Consider the following 19434-nt stretch of genomic DNA (forward strand, 5'->3'; position numbering starts at 1 on the left):
TATTATTTAGTATTTTTATTGCGTTCTTTTAATTTTGACCATGAGTGTTTAAATGAACAATATGAATTAAGTGAATTATGTTCTTTATGATTTTGAAACAATGGCGTTATTGGTTTTCAGTCTGGTCATAACTACGTCTCGCAGAATCAGTCACAACAACAACGGCCGCAGTATCAGAACTACCAATACCGAGCGCCGCAACATAATTCAAGACCATCGACACATCCAAGGTAACATTCTAATTTAACTTGTTGATTTAATCCAAAAATTCAGTATTTGCTATATTACCCATCATTTACCGTAATATCATATCACAAAAAAAAAATATTTTGTACTTTTCGTATCCGTACCATCTATTATGCTCATATAACTGCTCTTAACGTCATTTAAAACTACTTGTTTTACTAAACAAAAACGTTGTATATCGGACATGGTCGTTCCGGCATGTCGCGTTATGCTATCAGCCGGTGTAGTAGAATAAATCCATTAAGTGGGTCAGTATAATTCTGACGACGCGACCGTGCGAGATGCATTGGCTCTCGTTGGTCTCAATTATGTTTGGAGGGCACTGTACTTTCTATCATAACACGGTTAAAAAGCAAAAATTTAATGAATTGAAAAGGTTCCAAAAATGATGCTCTCACTCCAAGGAGCCAACCTCCAGCTGTGAAGCGATTTGCAAATTTCAGTCGAGGCAATCCAAACTAAGATTATGAATGCAAAAGTAACTGCTGCCTGTCACGCTTTCACGGCTGAATTACTGAACTTATTTTAATGACAGTACGATGTAAGATTAAACTCGTAAAAAAGGATTTTAAACGTTTTTACTTTTTAAATATCTGTCACAAACGGAAATCCACGCGGGCGGCGCTGTTGTGCTATTGCGTTGTGTTGCATACGGTGGATCGCGCATTATTTTCTTTCTATATCAGTATCATCCGCTTTGTCCCCGAAAGCTTGCTCATCGATGCATTAATTATTTTACTGGAAGAAAGGTAAAAGGCACCTATTTGAACAGGAAATAGTAAAAAGAACAAGTAGGTTGGTTATCTTTTAAGTTGTGATTTTTACGAATTAGACCATAACATAATAATTATGAGGATAAGATATGTATAATTTGCAGTCAAAACTCTTACCCGTCAAAAGTAATTTTACCTATAAAAAACAGGTAAAACTAATTTTGGCTGAACAGGCTGGTCAAAAGTATTTTTGTCTGAAAATAATAGATTATAATTGTGCCTTTGATTACAAATTTGCAGTTAAAAATTTTAATAACTGACGTTTTCAGTGGTCACGAATTTAAATCGCTAGATCAATGTTTTCTGTAGGTCGCGACCAATAAGGTGGGTTCAACAAGGTGGTGGTGGAGAGTCCAGATTTTGTTAGGTGGGTCGTGTTCCAGTCAAACTTTGGGGTCCACTGCGCTTGAGCATAAGTTGCTGAAGCCAAAATCATTTTATTTTTTTAGAATGTAAAGGAAGATATTTGTAGATGAAATGATGTTAAAGTAAATGGGATAGTTGCCTGTAATAATATAATTATTAATAATAAATACATGATTTAGTAAATATAATAAATGTTTAAAAATATTTCCATTCTATATTTCATCGAAATAGGCTCAGTAGTTCAGCCGTGAAAGCGTACTAGACCGACAGATAGTTACTTTCAGATTTGTAATGGAGATATGAATTAATAAAATTCCCTTCCGTCTTCGGTAAACTTGATTACAAACGGTAAAATTATGCTCTCTGATTGTAATAAATTCACCATTTTCAATATTTTTGTTTATTATTTCGGTAATAAACCAAAAAATCCTACAGTAAAAATGCATGATAAGGAGTTTTATGCTTGACATAATATTAAATACCGTGCAATCCAAATATATTACCGACTATTGAGAAAGACTGCATCCCTCGACGGTCGGCTGATCTACACTGCAGGATATTTATTGTGTACACTAGCTGCCCCCGGAAAGCGACTCGCCGGGACGAGCGGTAATATTTTCTTAATATTTTGTTAAGCAACATATAAATCGTAATGCATATTCGTTTTTATTATTTATAATCATGCTATACGAATTGCTGAAATATGTATTATTTTGTATAGCTTTTGATAAATTTTTTAGTCTCCTGTAAAGTCCTCAAAATGCACATTTCCGGTGTTGTTATATATGCGATCTTCTATATAAAATATATTTTACATATCTGCCGCTTTAAACTACTATAGAATTTTATGTTATTTATTACGTGGCGCATGAGCTGATGGTCTTTTCAATATTTCGGTGATGTCTAGAGTGTAGAATAGTAAAAATTGCTTAAAAAGAGTGCAAGGCCGATCGTACTTTGGGACGCTTTATACATATATTACAAGACTGAGTTATCCTAATTCCGAATTCATACATTTAGTAAGATACTTCCGACTCTCGATGTACTTACTATAAGTAGTTCGCACAGAGTACATACGTTGTCGTGTGTTCACGCACGACTAGCCATGTTCCCTAACATAGAACTAGTTTTATTGACATGATTATAATCATATGAAACAAACAAGGTAGTATCGACAAATTTAACCTTTTACATAATATTATCTATGTATTAATTTTTCGCTAGTTTCATCTCCATAATATAACGCAAAAAGTATTACATGAGTCATAAAAGGTAATTACTGTGAATCGTAGGATAAGAAATTGTGTCCAAAGTACGCTCGGCGTAAAGGTGAACCCGTACTAATTTTGTGACTACGTGATGCAGTGAAACGACACGATGAGACCAAAATAAATTGTGTGGATTTGGTATGTAACTGATTTCGCGAAAGCGGGGCGACGCGTAAACTAATTAAAGACAAAGTGTTGGTGCAGTTTCACCTTTACAATAAATAGTCCTGGATGCTTATGTATTCCTGAACCTGAAACCCATAATTTTCTTTGTTAATGAGTAAAATAAAATAAACCCATTGTAGCGGCGACTTGACCAAGCGGGAATTCAAATGGAATACATTTTGCGATCTATGTTACACTGGAGGATAATATTTTTATTTCATATATTCAGGCAACAGCAGCCTTTCATACCTGGGACGGCGGCACCAACCGGACCAGTAATGTATCCATTAATGTTCCAACCGACACATGTGAGCCTGCAGACTTACCAGCAGCCAAGATCTGGCACACAGTAAGTAACTTGTATTTATAAAAAATATGTTTTGTAGTAAATAAGTATTTAAATGTGTACAATTTGGGATAAGATAAATGTGATCTTCCTAGACATTTTACGTTGGGAATAAGATGATCAACAAAGTTCTAATCGAGAACTATTTGAAAATATTCGCTCTTATCACGCGACGTCGCGGATACTGAACCAAACGTTGAACAAAACGCAAAATATCCGCATATACGAATTATTAATCCGGTTGTTTTATCGTTTGATTCTGGCTCACACCGGCCGCAGCTGCGACACACTTCCTTCGCAACTTCGATTCACAAAATAATTCCTATAGGTCAGCCCACTGGCTAGAAAAGGTGAAGACTCCGCGTTTCCTACATCAAACTAAAGCACCGAGGGGTCTTGTCGCTTTCACAGATTTACTTGTCTCACGTTCGCACTTACATCTGAAACATGTCACTTTGCCACGAGCTATTTTTCTGTTTTCTTCTTTTTACATTGATGCTTTTCAGTGTACAAAATCCGTGGGCGTTAAAACGTTAATAAAAAAATCCGTTTTTCTAAATATTCCCACTTTTACATAAACGTGTCATAGAATTATTCAATCACGGTGAAAATGTTTACTTTCTTCATACTAATTATGATATATTATAGTATGTTGAAACTTGAATCTATTTAGCACAAAAGATGCTTGTGTTGTCAGAAAATTATTATTTTTCATTAGAAAGGTCTTGTGCCATGATTTTTTTGTGAATAAAATAATAATGATATTATTGTAATATTCCCAACTTCAGGATACTAACGATGGAAATAGTTACAGAACTTATTATTAAAACCTAATCTTATATAAATCAAGTAATGGAAAAGTTTTTAAACTCATCCATTATGGGGTATTCCGACTAATGCTTTACTTTTGATATTAGTAGCGCCAAGTCTCTATTTCTCTAGTTTTACGGGTTAATTATTGAGTTTTGGTGTGTAATTCTACATTTTTTTTTCTTACTACAAATGAAGAAAAAAAATAGAAGCGTCATGGGACTTTAAAATTATTTTAAAGCAGTAACGTCACTAGTGACTCCGTGTCGCTTTATTGTGACAGGTTGAGAAATTAACACACGACTACCGCATTGGTTTCTCGATCAATGACAAACATAAATTTAGGAATCGCGTTTTTTTGGGATTTTCTAAGGGGTCACCAAACAATTTGGCTTACACTCACGTATCCTCAAAGAATTTCGTCAAAACAATGACCATCGAGTCAGGCACCCCAGTCAATACAGATTATTCTTATACTCATATATAAAATACAATCCTTATTGGAACCTATACATAGATAACATAGAAATTACATTATTTTTTAATATGTTATGACTTTTATTTGTGTAGTGTAATAAAAGTGCATTTATAATAAATGCACTTTTATTATTTACAACATGTTTTTTCAAATTCCACTGTGCAATTTATTTGGAGCACAGTTCTATACGTATATAACTATGTACATAATATTAAAATATTTTGAGTTAAATAAAATCTATAATTTATTTTGTCACCAGATACCACTATCCTTACGTCAGTTACATTCAGAGTTACAATACTCCGCCCGGACCATCACCGCAATGTAAGTATTTTTTATCGATTAAATAATATCACCATTATGAATTTCGTTGAAATTTTAAAATGTTTATACATTTTAATTACAACCTAATGAAATATTTTCTGTTATAATATACAGGGTATAACACGATCGCCGGATCCACGGAAGCAGGTATTCGACAGGCTCAAATATAATTTGTAGTCCATTAAATGCGAATTGTGTGTGATTATTGGGTGGATGCATTTATTTTACATATTTCCAGTATTTTATTTAGCAAACATAATTATTATTCTCTAACGTAGTATAGACTGCCAAAATCAACTAGTTAATTTTTTTGAGTTAGTGTTATTATTCTGACTTCCGCAAAGGAGTATGTTCACTGTGATATCCCGCTGCTAGTCGTATGAAATTTTGAGGGTTGAGTCACAATGTGGTGGAATAAAAATCATTCGTGGAAATTTGTTTTAAAGTCCTTTGAATTTCGAGATAAATATGTAATGAAAATTGTAATTATTGACTTCCATTGAAACTTTATAAATTTATATAACATGAACCACACAATATCGGGTAAGAAATGTAGGGCATTATATCGATAGTATTTGAGGTCTTTTATCGGCACGCTTTGATTGGTCCGTTGATCGTGTTACACTCTGTATAAATAATAAATATTGTTTCATCTTCTTTTATAATTAAGCGCTCAGCCTATCAGTATAGATTTGCTGACATTAGGGCTAATAAATGTAATACGGCCACATATCATATTATCATTCTCAGTTCTGCTGAGTGGGCGTTGCAAATATGAGGGCATAATATGTTATAATTTAATTTGTTAAATATTTGTTGTATTTCTTGCGACTCACACGAACTAGTCGCTAAGACGTGTATTTTACCATGTGTGGGTTGTGTTTTTTTAGTTGGCATATCTGGTACAGATTTCATCATTGAAGTTGTCACAGTGCGTAATTCATCAATCAGTCATTTGTCAGGCAGGCGTTTTGGTCGTAAAACTGGATCAAATCATCTGCAGGATGCTTACTTGTTAGGAGCAGGGCCATTGGGGTGTGGGCAGGTTCAATATGAGGATATGTGATCTGCCTTTTTTAAAAAATATACATTAATTGCGATTGTACTGTTTCTTGTTTACGAAAAGTATTCTAGTAAATTTCAAATTAAAAAAAAATTAAGTTCTTTTGTGTGTCATCTACTATTGTAACTTGTAGTACTTGACTATCGCACTCTCCGAACTTCTGCGAATAATATTACGCATACTAATGCGTTATTATGAAAACATCGACGTTCTTCAGCGAGATTGTCGATATGTACCTATCTAGTATTGTGAATACGACATGAGGTTCTAACACCGTGCATATACATATTTGGCACACAGTAGGGCTATATTTATCATTTTGAAACAAAATTATACTTTTATTTGAAATAAAAACCACAGCCAATTACATAAAAACTAAATTTCCACGTAAAATTGTTTTTCGCTCGAATAAATTTTAGCGGCACATGTACCAACGGAGGCTTTCGAAATTTTGTGAAGGACCACGAAAAGGAAGGTTATAAAAAATCAGTTGTCATTTATCTGAAGCTTTATATCTTGTAGTCATTTATGGATCCTTGTATTTTATAATTTAAAAAGAGATTCGCATTGACTATACGTTCTTCTTTTTATTTTTCTGTATACATTTGCATAGAATGTCTATCTGAATGCTTTGCCGAGGCATCGCTTTTATAGACATTCAAACTGGAAATGCATGTAGTAAGCTCTTAGGGCGTTTGTCCACCGCACTTTCATATACGAGTGTGCTGGGCAATGCGGTAACATCGACTTCTGGAGATCGAAGCTCCTTCCAGATTCGTATTGATTTCGTCACTGGCTGAAATGCCACTAATACAAAGCTTGCCCCAACTTACCTACCGACAATAACAGCGTTCAGCTGTAGTGGATGTACGATCAAATTATCATGTCTTCGAACTCAATTAGAGAAAATCACAAAGCAGCGGTGGGCAAACGCTGACAATGATAACCGAATATTACTTAAACCCGTTCACACTTTATATAAATGAAGAGGCATTAATAATTGGCATGTGCATTATCATTTTATTTTCGATGTTATTATTATAATAATGCATGTTTTTGTGGCATGTTTATTTAATAAAAAAAATATATATTTGCTATAATTCGTTACGCAATTAATGAGCTGTATTTGGTTAGCCTAAAATCTGACTGAATTATTTTTGCGAAATATTCAAGAGTTGAAAATATTGTTTTGTAAACCGAGAGCAAAAAATAAAATATGTTCTTTTACGAATTGCCGCTTGTAGGATTATTAAATTTGATAGTAAAAATACTCTATTCTTTAGTCCTACAGTCTCTGTGACGATGTTTTCTTTTTATAAAATCTAAAGCATCCTATTTAAATCAAGGCTAATCAAAATATACCTCATTTATTAAAATCAGTTGTTTACGCTCCCTGATATAACAAAGTTATTTCACAGATACGTCATTTACAAACATATACATTACCATAGCAATACATAATATTTCTTTCCTCCTGCAGTATTCTTGTAATTTATATACTATTTATATAGTATATATTTTATTAATTTTAAACTAATGTAAGACATTAAATTTTTATATAAATGAGTGGATCAAACACAAAAATAATTGTTAGTGTATTCGTCTCATTTTAAGAAAAATAAAGGGAGGGAGAGGAATATTGGCTCCATAAACTCATTTAACGTACGATTTATCATGTTCTCACACCTACTGCGTTAACAAAATTTTACATGTAAAATTAATGTGAATGGACAGATTACTACCCATCTACTAGTCCCCAACTGCCAACGCAGAATCCTCAAGGTAATGCGCAAGGAAGAAGCAATCCCACCACACTAGTTGGACTCCAGGGTACTCCAGCTACGGCGACAGCGCCCTCCGCTACCATACCACATCCCCAGGCGCCAACACACATGCACCAACCGATGCCTGGTAATATTCAAACAATATGTCTTATATATCTTTATTTCAGTAACACGATGATGTTAGTTCTAGGCATGCTTGCGCCATTATAATGTGACAGTCGATATAGCTTTTGTAGAGCATTAACGACCAACACTATTTTAATTCTCGTCTTACAAATGGAACAGCGCCAATAATATGATAATTATAAGCGAGCTATATTTATTTGGATTACTAACATATTTATTGATATTGATACATATTTAAAAAAATATAATCAAAATAATGAAACGCTAAGGTAATCCCAGCATGCAATGAGACGTGTAATTCAGATTATTATTAACCTAACATAAACCATCAATCAGAGCATTTAAATTTATACATACTTGGTACCTATTATTTAATTATATTCTGGCAAAGATACAATAGTTTATTAACAAAATGTATGTTAATTGTCGCGTTATACGTGCCCGTTTTTCCTTTTTGAATAATACATTAAGATCTTGTATGAACGAGTTAACATAAAAATTTAAGTAATCAAATTATAGACATTTTCAGAGACACAATTATTTAGTACACACACCTGTGAATATTTGTATTCAAAATTAAACATATTGTATTATTTTCTAGAAATAATATTTTTTACTACATTAACATATCATGCATTTTTCGTTTCGTTGGTCCCGATTATAATGTGCATGGCGCATACAAGCTAAATAACGAAACTTTCTGATTTTTAGGTATGCAGCCCGCTGTCCAAAAACGTCCAAGTCACAGACTTGCAATTATACATCCAGATACAAGTAAGTTATAACATATAAAGGGATGTTGACAAGTTGACATGTTTTAAAGTCTTTATAATTTTTTAAGATATCGGAAAAAAATATTGTAGTAATAATATTTTGATGCAACGCTAAAAGTCGTTAATCAATTACGGTGACGACACGGGTCGTTAAGAAATAAGCAAGTAATTACATAAAATTACTTTCACATTTAACGAGTTTGGTGCAGTACTACGTTGAAATGATAATTTACTGCATTAGAATAATTACTAAATTTGTCGAGTAGTAGTAACACTAGACTGGATACAGTATTGTTCAAACTGGAATAATATAACAGGGCTTGTCACATGTTGCTAGGCGGCAGAAATAGACATTGCGGTGTCTAGAACCTCGTATATATATGTTACTGTAAAAGCTCGTATATCTGTAATTCTTAGGTTTAACTAGTAGAGTTAGTACATGTAAAGATTTAAAAAACTTGAAATAATTATTTTTCTGACTTTTATTATTAGAGTTTGGTTCATGCTAGGTTTTACTAATAAAAGTTGGCAAATATAAGTATTGAGAGTGAAACAATGCATTTATTTCATAATCGTTTAAGTATTTTAATTACCTATCAGTTAAGCCCTTACCGCGTGACTGCGTAGTTATCGAAAACAACTTTATAATTTTAGCTTCAAAATGTACCTGATGTAATGTACGAGTTTTGTGTTTAAATATTTATTTCTGGCAGAAATGTTCATAGCTCATACTTAATCTAACCGACCTCAGAATTACTATAACATAACTATAAAAATAACAACGACATAATAAATATTAATTTACTTAGTAAAAGATGATCTCAGATCGTTTCGATTTCGATTTTTACGAGCAGGCATTACTGGGAAATCTAAGAATTTACCGTAGCCGTGGTTTTACAGTATCATATAAGTGATTGCCAGAAGATCAATAAAGAGCCTGTAAGTATACTTTAGCTCTTGAATGAAACTGGATAAAGTGAAGTATCGACTATATCTACTATATTATAACCACTTGAAAATATTAAGTCCCTTTTCATCTCCTTTGGATTTGATAAATGGGGAATAGTTTATCTATTCCTTGTGTCACGCGATATCTGCGCAGCTTATTAACATTTGTTATTTAAAAAACGCGTCACATGATTGATTTACAATAATAGTAGTTTATTCTTTTTTGCATTTTGCATTGGTCGTTCACCTGCGGCCCCGAGAATTTAGGCATAGGATAAGATTCTAATAACACTGGCATATTGCCAGCGAATTCACGATGGAGCAGGGACACCTCACACTCGCCGCGAATTCGCAGTGAACACGCCGCTGGTGCGCGTCGTCTTCGCGTCATCGACGTCATTTTGTGCACTCTCGTACAACCCTTTTCTTTAATTGAATTTGATTATCATAAGTGCGTTTCTGTCGAGTGAAGTTGTAAGTATTTGTGGCTAAGATTCAATAACTCGTAAAATGCAGGTTTCGGCATCAGCATGTGGAAATAAAATTTTCATTCGTTTGCAAAATAACACATAAGTAGTATATATATGAATGTTTCATCTCTGCATTCTCTACGTTATCCTTGGGATGATCCAAAGAGAGAGAGAGAGATAACTTTAAGTTCGCCTATGTACATTGTAGTATAAAAAAATAAATAGCCAGTTTTTATAACACGAAATCACACAATAGACGCTCTCTAGTTGATTAATTAACGTTTTCTACGTATGTAAATTTACAAAGCTAACATTGTTTGCTCGTCAGAGTCTATTCTCTTACTGCCTGTCTAAAAAGCGCTTTGAGTTTGTGGCGTGATCGCTGCGCCATCGCTTGGCGACGAAACAGCTCGTAATCCGCCAATGTGATAGGTCTCTAAGACATCACAAATACGACAATATTATTTACACAATGCAATATTTGGCTATGATTTTTGAACTCTAATTAAATAATTCTTTCACAGATAAAGATATTTTGAGCGATATGTTATCCAACGATAATTATGTGACGAGCGATTCGAGTGACAGACACACTCCGCAACCCGTAAGTCACGTTTTTATAAAAGATATGTATATAAATTTAAATTTATGCATAGTCGTTGGACATATTTCATGACATGTTTCTTTTCATCCAGGAGTCAACACATAGTGTTGTTGAAGAGTTTAATAGAAGAGTTAGTGAAGTCGCGAATCAGCCTAGTGACAGTGTTACGAAATCAAATTATACATCAAAGAGCGTCGAATTGCCGATATCTTCCACAATGAGTTCAATGCAACCGCCACAGAACCCAACTTCAAATCATAATCATGCTCATAAGTCTGAGACGTTAAATATTAACGAAAGTAAAAGTTTAGGAGGTGATGTTATTGTGGAACATAACGAAACCCCGATAGTTTCAGCAATATCAGATAGTCCTGTTATAGTGCCTAAAATGCCAATAAGCATTAAGCAACTCCAAAAAAATAGTGATCAGACTATTCAGTCTTTAGTTCTAGATACAAATAAAAATATTCAACCAAATCATCAACATAAAGGCAAAAGTATGCCTCAAAATGATGATATAGAAAAGCCCCCTGATAGTATTAGTACTAATGTGGTGGATTCCTCGACGTCTCCGAGTGTAGTGTCAGCTGGGCCCGCACCTGTCCTTGCTCCCTCCCACACCAATGTTACTTCGAACACACAAGTGCCCTCTTTAGCTGCTGCTGCTCCGCAACCGCAGAGAATAAGGGAACCTAGGGAAAGAGTCAAGTCAGAAGAAAAGGATAAAAATAAAGATTCAGACACAATACATGAAAAGGAAACTCCGCCCACATTTAATAAACCCAATGGTTCGTCGTCACTAGGTAAGTACACTATTATTACCTAAATACTGCTTGATTAAATTACCTATTTACTTAAATTACAAACATAACATCTTGAAAAGTTTAGGTCATCGATCACGGTTCTTCTCACTAAGAATAAAAAAAATGCACTTAACCTGAATTATAAAGTATTTTCAATTTAATTTTTCTCTCAAATGTATAGGACTGGAATATTATTATAAAAAAGCGATGCTACCATTTTCGATATAATTTGTATATATCAGCTTTGATGGTCGTGTAAGTAAATACGAGATTTTTGACTCTTTTATCTATATTGAAACTGTCCTTCGTATAAAAATTCGTAATTGCAAAAAGACGGCTTTGCCCCTATAGACGGATTAAGGAAAAAAATAAGGAAAATTACATATAAAATACGAGGTATAACGTAGTTCTAAATAAAACCAGCGATCACCGCACGCAAGGTGTTAATATCCGCCACAGTGGCGCACGTAATATACGCAACAGGATGACCAGGCAATCGGGGTATGAATTTAGACGTTCCGCGTTTATCGATTTCGATCTCGCTTACATTGTTCTTTGTTGTTGTGTATTAAATTCCCTACGGTGGCTTCCTTATCACGCGTTAAAACAAAACAAAAACAATTCTTCATTCTCAAGCTCGGACACTAGCCATAGAACTATTAGAAAATTGTGGCATTGAACGGAAAAAGAATTAATTTAAATATTTTGTCAATGAGACATTGGATAGAGCTGCGTTTTACATCGGTTTATTGAAAAGAACGTTGTCCACAATCCGAAAATAACTGGTTTACTCTGTAAAAAGTTATGGTAGTGGTAGAACATAAAAAAAGACGTGTTGAATGGAGGACTTTCTCCGTTTTTTCGTCGGTTAACAAGAAAATCTTTTCTACATGTATCAAGCTACTTGTTGCATTACGCGAAAGAATATCTTTTCTTTAGGGTGTTCGTACATTACAAGGGCTGTTGAAAAAAATGGGTCACAGGTGGCGTCAGTATCAAACCAAACGATCTGTTTCAGTTGAAAAACCAGATAAAGTTTTCAAACTTTATTAATATTAAATGAAAATCAGAGAATACCGACAACACAACAGAAACATTTTCGTTTAAACGAAATGTGGGTGAATAATAATTTCAACTTTCTAAAAGTGTTGTTAAATGACTGGATCAAAAGGAATTCCCGCAAATACTAGTTCTGGAAATAGACTCATAATGGTCAGCGCAGGAGGAAAAAACGGATTTCTAATGGGGGCTTCTTTGATATTTAGGCCGGTACCACTAGCGGTGACCATCATGAATAATCGAAATGCTTTTGCCTTCCCTTCCTGCCCACAGTGTCGTGGTAATGGACAACGCACCTTACCGTAGTGTCCAGCTAAATAAGCCCCCAACAAAAAGTTCGCTAAAATCAGCAATCATTTATAATATAGTTAGAAGACAAGAACTTTTCTTGCAACAGTTGAAAGAGGAAAACAGATTTATTTGAAATTATACACCGTAATTTTGTAGTCGATTTGGAACCAAAATGTGATTGTCTTAGTGAAATTTCTAGAACCAAAAAAATTGTGAATGAATTGTACTGTTAATATTTAAAAAGAAGAGTTTTTGATAATATTATTTTTCACTCATTTAAGTTTGTTAATGATAGTAACGTTGCGATATTTATTCATAGTTATGAATGGCACCGTTCGTAGTGACGTGAGATTTAGTTCCATTACCACGAGTGCTCATTTATTATTCGTAAACATTATTTTGAATGTATATAAAGAAAAGAAAAATTATTACATTGGTATTATTTTTATTAAACTCTGTTTTGATAAAGAATTTAAAATTTCCGGTTCCAAAAAGAATATAAAATCACGATGGAGAACAATACAGGCCCGTTAATATCAATTTGAAAATATATAGACATGGACATGATATTATAGGAGTACCTCCATACATACGTGCGATTTAAACCCTAGTGAATTAGCCTGGGCCGCCATTAAACGCTTCGTATGGGAATACAACATAAAGAGCTAGTTGTATTTGATAAAACTGAAAAATTGACAAAGCATGCAATTTCGACAGTTACGACAGAAAACTGGGCAAATTTCGAAAAACGTTCATAAACTGGAGAATAATAATGGTAAAAGGATGTAGACGTTGTCATATTACGAACATCCATATAAATTATTTGTTCGAAATCTGAACTAAAATGGCAACTAAAACGTCACTTATAACTTATAACCTATTTATTAACTTGAACAACAAATCATTTTATTTATTTACTTAATTAATATTTATTATTTACATTCAGGTTTACAGTTAGACTCAAGTTCTTATATTATAAACTCCACTTTATACACTACAACAAGCTGTGAATGTTGACACCATACTAAAGCAGTTGTGCACTATAATATATCCTGCGTACCTGGCTGATCCCCATTGGGATTGGCCGCCGTGGTCGAAATTCGGCTAGGAGGAAATTAAAGCAGTTGTATGGATTGCATTTTAATTCAGTTGAACACTGAAGATTCGGTACATGATATTTTTAGGGGGGGAGTTTTTTTTTATAAAAGCACTTTTTCAGATTACACATTAATCAATAAATCCCTGAACAGTATAACTATACAACGGGTGTATTTAAATAAATTTTGTTTTATGTACTTAATAGTATTTATGCAGTGTTGATGCAAAAACAAGAACCGTAATCAAGACCCAGCTTTTCGGATGATTGACTTTTACTGTCATTCAAGAAATATGCGGTAAGATGGTTGAATGCAATTTTGAAAAGGAAAAAATTCCAGATTTTTAAAGAGACTGATTTTTAGTAAACTCATAGGTGTGCCCTTGAGATTTGAAGCTGCGGACATTCGTCTAGACAGTCCGTTCCACACCCAACTAGGCTATCGTAGCTTTCATTTTTCGTAATGTCATGCTTTGTAGAAACTATATCAGAATTGGTTGAAAAATGAGGCAAGTTCAAATATCTGATATTGCCTTTAGCTTTTATATTCTGAACTGCAAAGACATACTTTACTATATGTACCTTTTTTCTGTTGCCTACTAATATATTTTGATATATATATATATATATTAATATAATTTAATATATACTATATTTTGCATGCTGTGGTCTCCTGTAATTGAAGAGGCACGTCACATTGTTAATTATACCAATATTACATTGTATTTATTATAAGCCGTGTATCCTTTGTTGGAGGTCCTTAAATAAATAAATAAATAAATATCAAATGATAGTCCTACCAGTTAGTACAGATATATTTCGGTGCATTCGGGTTATTTCGAACGATTTTTAGATGAGTTGGGAAGACTCGAAAAAGAAATCTCATTAAATATTTCTGTAATCTGTGTAAGTTTAAAAATAGGTGATAACTTTATTGGAATTAGAAAAGACCCTTGAAAAATAACGGACGTTCGCAGCGTAAGTTTAGACGTTGTAATAAAGCTAGTATGCTGCCATGCTAAAATGAAAAGCGGTATCCCAAAAAATCTATCTCAGTTTTACGTACAAAACTATACAACTTTGATCATCTCGAAATAAGGTTTCCCTGACATACCGCTTTTGCGCTTAGCACGGCAGTATAAGGCCCACAAAGTCAAGTAGATAACGCTTCTAACATAGATTAAGTAACATACTAAGTGAGAAAAATCGGTACATAGTACATTGATTTTGTGCTTACGCACATATACATGAGCTCAGTTTAAGTAAGATTTTGTACCAACGTTACGTCTTAAAAATGACGCAAGGCTGCCAACTTACTATAAATCTGCTCTACTATAGGAACGTTCCTTATTCGATTGATAATATAATATCGATAATAATTTCTGACCATAAATCCTACACAGTATATGAAATTATAATTACAAAATAGTGTTACGTGATTTTCCTATGTAAAATATAAAGTGTTTAGGTCAAAACTCATTACAGGCCTTCGATATATATATATATATATATATACTACGTACTAGATCTGGCATTCCGTATACTCATTGCAATCTCTACTCAACTGCATTGTAATCCGTACACCTTACTTTATGATTTCAACATGGACAGCTTGTGGTTATATACGGAGTGACGCTCATAATATAAGAACTCAAGTCTAAGTGTAAACCTGGATGTGAACAAAAAATATTAGTCAAATAAGTAAAATTATTTGTTATTCAAGTGAATTAATAGGTTATAATAGTGATGTTTTGGTTGCCATTTCAGTTCATATTTTGAACAAATAGTTTATATGGACGTTTGTGTTTGTAGAATATACATTAAGATTACAGTCCAATTTTCCGTTATTTATTTCCAATTTTATATAGAAATGGTACGATACCTTAGAGATATTGATTATTTCTATTCTCCATTGTAGCACACAAAATAAATAAAATACATAAATGTAAACACAATTGGAGTTAATATCTCGGAATAATAAGAGTCACCATTTCGTGAACCCATACGACAAAAGTAGCTTAAAGAAAATTATACATGAAACGGAGGCCAGACTCAACTCAACGTATTCGGCAGAAAACTCAAATTATTATTGAACAAAATCACAATATAATGAATTAGCAAATAAAGTCCAACAATAACAAACAAGAGTCAATAATGGCGGCCTATTGTCAGCTATCATGATAGCCAACACACTTTCTAGTCTTTTAGGTCTATTATGTTGGTACCAGATGTAACATAAAGTTTTGTCAACCAAAACTAAACTATGTAACGGAATCTATCATTCTTAGAAAATCGTACTCCAGACATCATTACACAATATGTTCTAAATGTTCATCTCCTGGCTTGTAAACCTAGTATCATAAGACGCACAAAATACAGCAGGAGTCCTGATCAGGGTTTTTTTGAGTACAGACCCTGCAGTCAACACCGAGGAAAACCTGCGAACGGTATACTGGTTCCCTCCGGCTTAGCGACTGCAGGGCCCTGGTTGAAAATGGCAAGGGATAGATGGGAAGGAAGTGTGGGGGGGATTATGTTAACACTAAGAAGAAAAGCGAAATTCACTTGTTTCACTACACAGCATATCTGTTCTTGGTCGTAGCATGAACTGCGGTATATAGCGCGAAGCAAAAGAATATGCGTCGCCGCCCCTATGTAGTTTAAAAAAATAATTACTTATAATTTCGAGGTATTTTTGTTCGTTAAACGATCTTATCTCGTATCCGATCAGCCGCATACACCTTATTTATTTTTGCAATAATTAGGATAAATATTTTTTTTAATACATTTTAAGGGAGGTACATTTTTTATAGCAAATAATACAAATCATCTAGTACCTTAAAATATTATTTTATATTTTTTTTATTGTGAGTGCTATGGCATTACACTGCATTAATATACTTCTTTGACATTAGATAAACAATTATGTATTATAGCGTATATACCTAATGCTAACATCTGGATTTAAATTTTTATACCTACTTATACACTGCGAACGAATACAACGCAGCAACAACGTGACTCGATTCAAGAAAGTTAAATCGATCGATTTTGAACTTGCGCACAGTACTAGCTGCTTATTTCCTGCCGCATGGAAACGATCCAATATGGCGGCTTTTACTTCACAGTCACGTTGAGCATGGCTGCCTTTTAAATATTTAAGACTTTATTACTCAACTTTTTACGGCTGAATCGAGTTAATTTTAGCATTTTTAATCATATTTTTTTATTTAAGCTTTAAAACAAATAGTGTGGTACAAGTGTACGAGTGTTAAAGTCGGACATATTAGATCCTTGAGTGACCTTTTGGATAGACTTTCTTTTACCATATTGCTACGTTATCGTTTCACATTTTAGTTGAGTGAAGTTTTAGTAAAGATTTTAAAGGATTTTGTAACTGTGATATAATTTAGCTACCAGTGCCACAATAATATATGATATCCAGGTACTGTGCGAAACTCCCACGTGGAAATACCTCCCGTCTCTATTTATAGAAAACGTACTTGCTTAGCAAGAAGTGATAGCTCGGATTAAAAATCAAATGCATAATGTTAATACTTTGCCTGTGTGTTAATTTTTCTCGTTCCGACTCTATAAATGTCTACCATATTCGTTTCTGATGTGCGTATACATTTACATATCATTTTCTAAAGATCATTTTCTATGCAATATTTACAATATAGCAGATAGCAATTAAAATTACATTCTCTTGATTCTCAATATGCTCATTTTAAATATCGAGTAACTTTCGAATTTGTGACCTCCATTTATTTAACACATAGTACAATATACCGATAATAGTGACTAGCAACAAGACATTGTTCTAAATGGCTTTGATGTTTGCCATCTAGGTGTGGTACTTTATTTAATAGTTTTAATATCAACTATTATAAAAGTAATAAAAGAATGCAAAAATTCGAGGTACCTCATAAATTAAATGACGTTACGTTACGTGACGTAGTAATAACTGATTAAAAGTAATGTTTTAGAGCATATAGGCAATAACTATGAATGTGCAACACACAGGATACTGTAATGAATTTAGTACAAACAGAATATAACCTGATTTTATCTAGAATTAAATTCATTTACTTATTTCGCGATCATGACACATGTGTAGATCGTGTCCCATTTACCTTAGTACATGGATAAGATTTATTGCTATATCTAATTTAGTACCAAATTCAAACTTGGTACTACATTTATCACCTGTACATACTTCCAAATTTATTATATCAGCACTCTTAAAACATCAATCATTTTCAATCACCTTTTCCATATAGGTACTCTATTAGTTTTATCTTTGGTAATAATAATATAATATATAGTAGTACAATATACTATCAGTCTGCATACATCAGCAAAGGACTTCTCTTGCATATTAGGATGCCATTGAGATTCCAGATGGTAGATTTATTATAACAATGTTTTTCTTTATTTTACTATACACATACTGAATATGTAATTAGCAACATTTTAGATGTGCATTTAATTTATGGTATATATAACTTTATGTTAGTGTTAAAATGACAAGTAGAAATTTACAAATAATGATTGTGTTAAAGGTTAATAATAACATGGAAAGCTCACCTATTTTATTATATTTTACAGCGATTAGTTCAGTTGATAGTTTATTGGATACTATCAACCCACTAACTAGTCAAAGCAATCAAGCAATAAATACAGAATCTAAAAAGAATCTTGCACCAACAAAACAATTATCTCCTGCACCTGAATCCAAAAATATTGCACCAGCTGAATCCAAAGCTGTACCTACAAAGAGTGAACAGCCAGCGCGTGAGGTAACCCTCACTGCTACAGAGCTTTTATCTGCAAGCATTGAGAAGCTTGTCAAAGAGAAACCGCAACCTGAGAGTAAATTTGAAACAAAGGAAACCTCAAGTGCAATTGAAGCCCAAGTTAAGCTAACACAAAGCTTATCAAGCGTTCTTCGCAACAATCAAGCTGAGTCTAAAATGAAAGACACTAACCTTAATAATAAGACTATGGGTTAGTTATAATAAATTTCTTCATAAATATAAAATATTACCTACAAAGATGCACCTTAGCTAAGAATTATACTAATCTAATGAATCTTTAACCGTGTGTGTGTGTGAGTGAGGTGATTATCAAAAGGTTACACATTACCTTATATTATCCACAGTGGATTATTGAGATTTGTCAGCAAGAGCAACATTACTGTGTACCACAGGTATAGCTTTGTGTACCACAGGTATAGCTTTGTGTACCAATAGTAAATAATTTGGAATCCATGTGAAATTTTTAATAATAGCTCTTGCTTATAAAAACCTAATTGAAAATTGGCAATTTCAAATTGCTCACTGTAAATTTATTAATAATCTGTGAATGTTTTTAAAAATGCTGAGCAGTCTCCTACTAAGACAGTTTTCTTGTAGCTATGGTGGTTTAGATAACTCGCTACCCTTGTTGCCCCATCTTGTAAATCCGTGCAGTACATATAATAATATCTGGGTATTTTAAGCAAAATTTATTAAAATATGGCATGCTAAAATAGCATTCAGGTATAAGAATGACATTCAGGACAGTATTAAGCAGCAATGTCAGCAAAAGCATAAACACCTTTTGATATTCATCTGCTCACTGATTGAATGCAATATAT

General features: G+C 33.3%; 1 protein-coding gene across 4 annotated transcripts in view; it reads left to right on the top strand.

The window, feature by feature from the left end:
• LOC115442894 (eukaryotic translation initiation factor 4 gamma 3) overlaps positions 1-19434 on the top strand; it is a 58090-nt gene that overhangs the window by 23476 nt on the left and 15180 nt on the right. For 2 of the 4 annotated variants that reach the window (XM_030168094.2, XM_030168092.2), the window contains 9 exons: positions 121-230; positions 3048-3167; positions 4712-4776; positions 4891-4923; positions 7574-7750; positions 8461-8523; positions 10465-10544; positions 10636-11347; positions 18405-18803. In XM_030168094.2, the coding sequence (XP_030023954.2) occupies positions 121-230; positions 3048-3167; positions 4712-4776; positions 4891-4923; positions 7574-7750; positions 8461-8523; positions 10465-10544; positions 10636-11347; positions 18405-18803 (1759 nt within the window). The remainder of the gene's footprint in view (positions 1-120; positions 231-3047; positions 3168-4711; positions 4777-4890; positions 4924-7573; positions 7751-8460; positions 8524-10464; positions 10545-10635; positions 11348-18404; positions 18804-19434) is intronic. The other 2 variants (XM_030168095.2, XM_030168093.2) reach the window with 1 other exon arrangement.

This window comes from Manduca sexta, chromosome 27 (genome assembly GCF_014839805.1).
Source record: "Manduca sexta isolate Smith_Timp_Sample1 chromosome 27, JHU_Msex_v1.0, whole genome shotgun sequence".
Classification (NCBI taxonomy): domain Eukaryota; kingdom Metazoa; phylum Arthropoda; class Insecta; order Lepidoptera; family Sphingidae; genus Manduca; species Manduca sexta.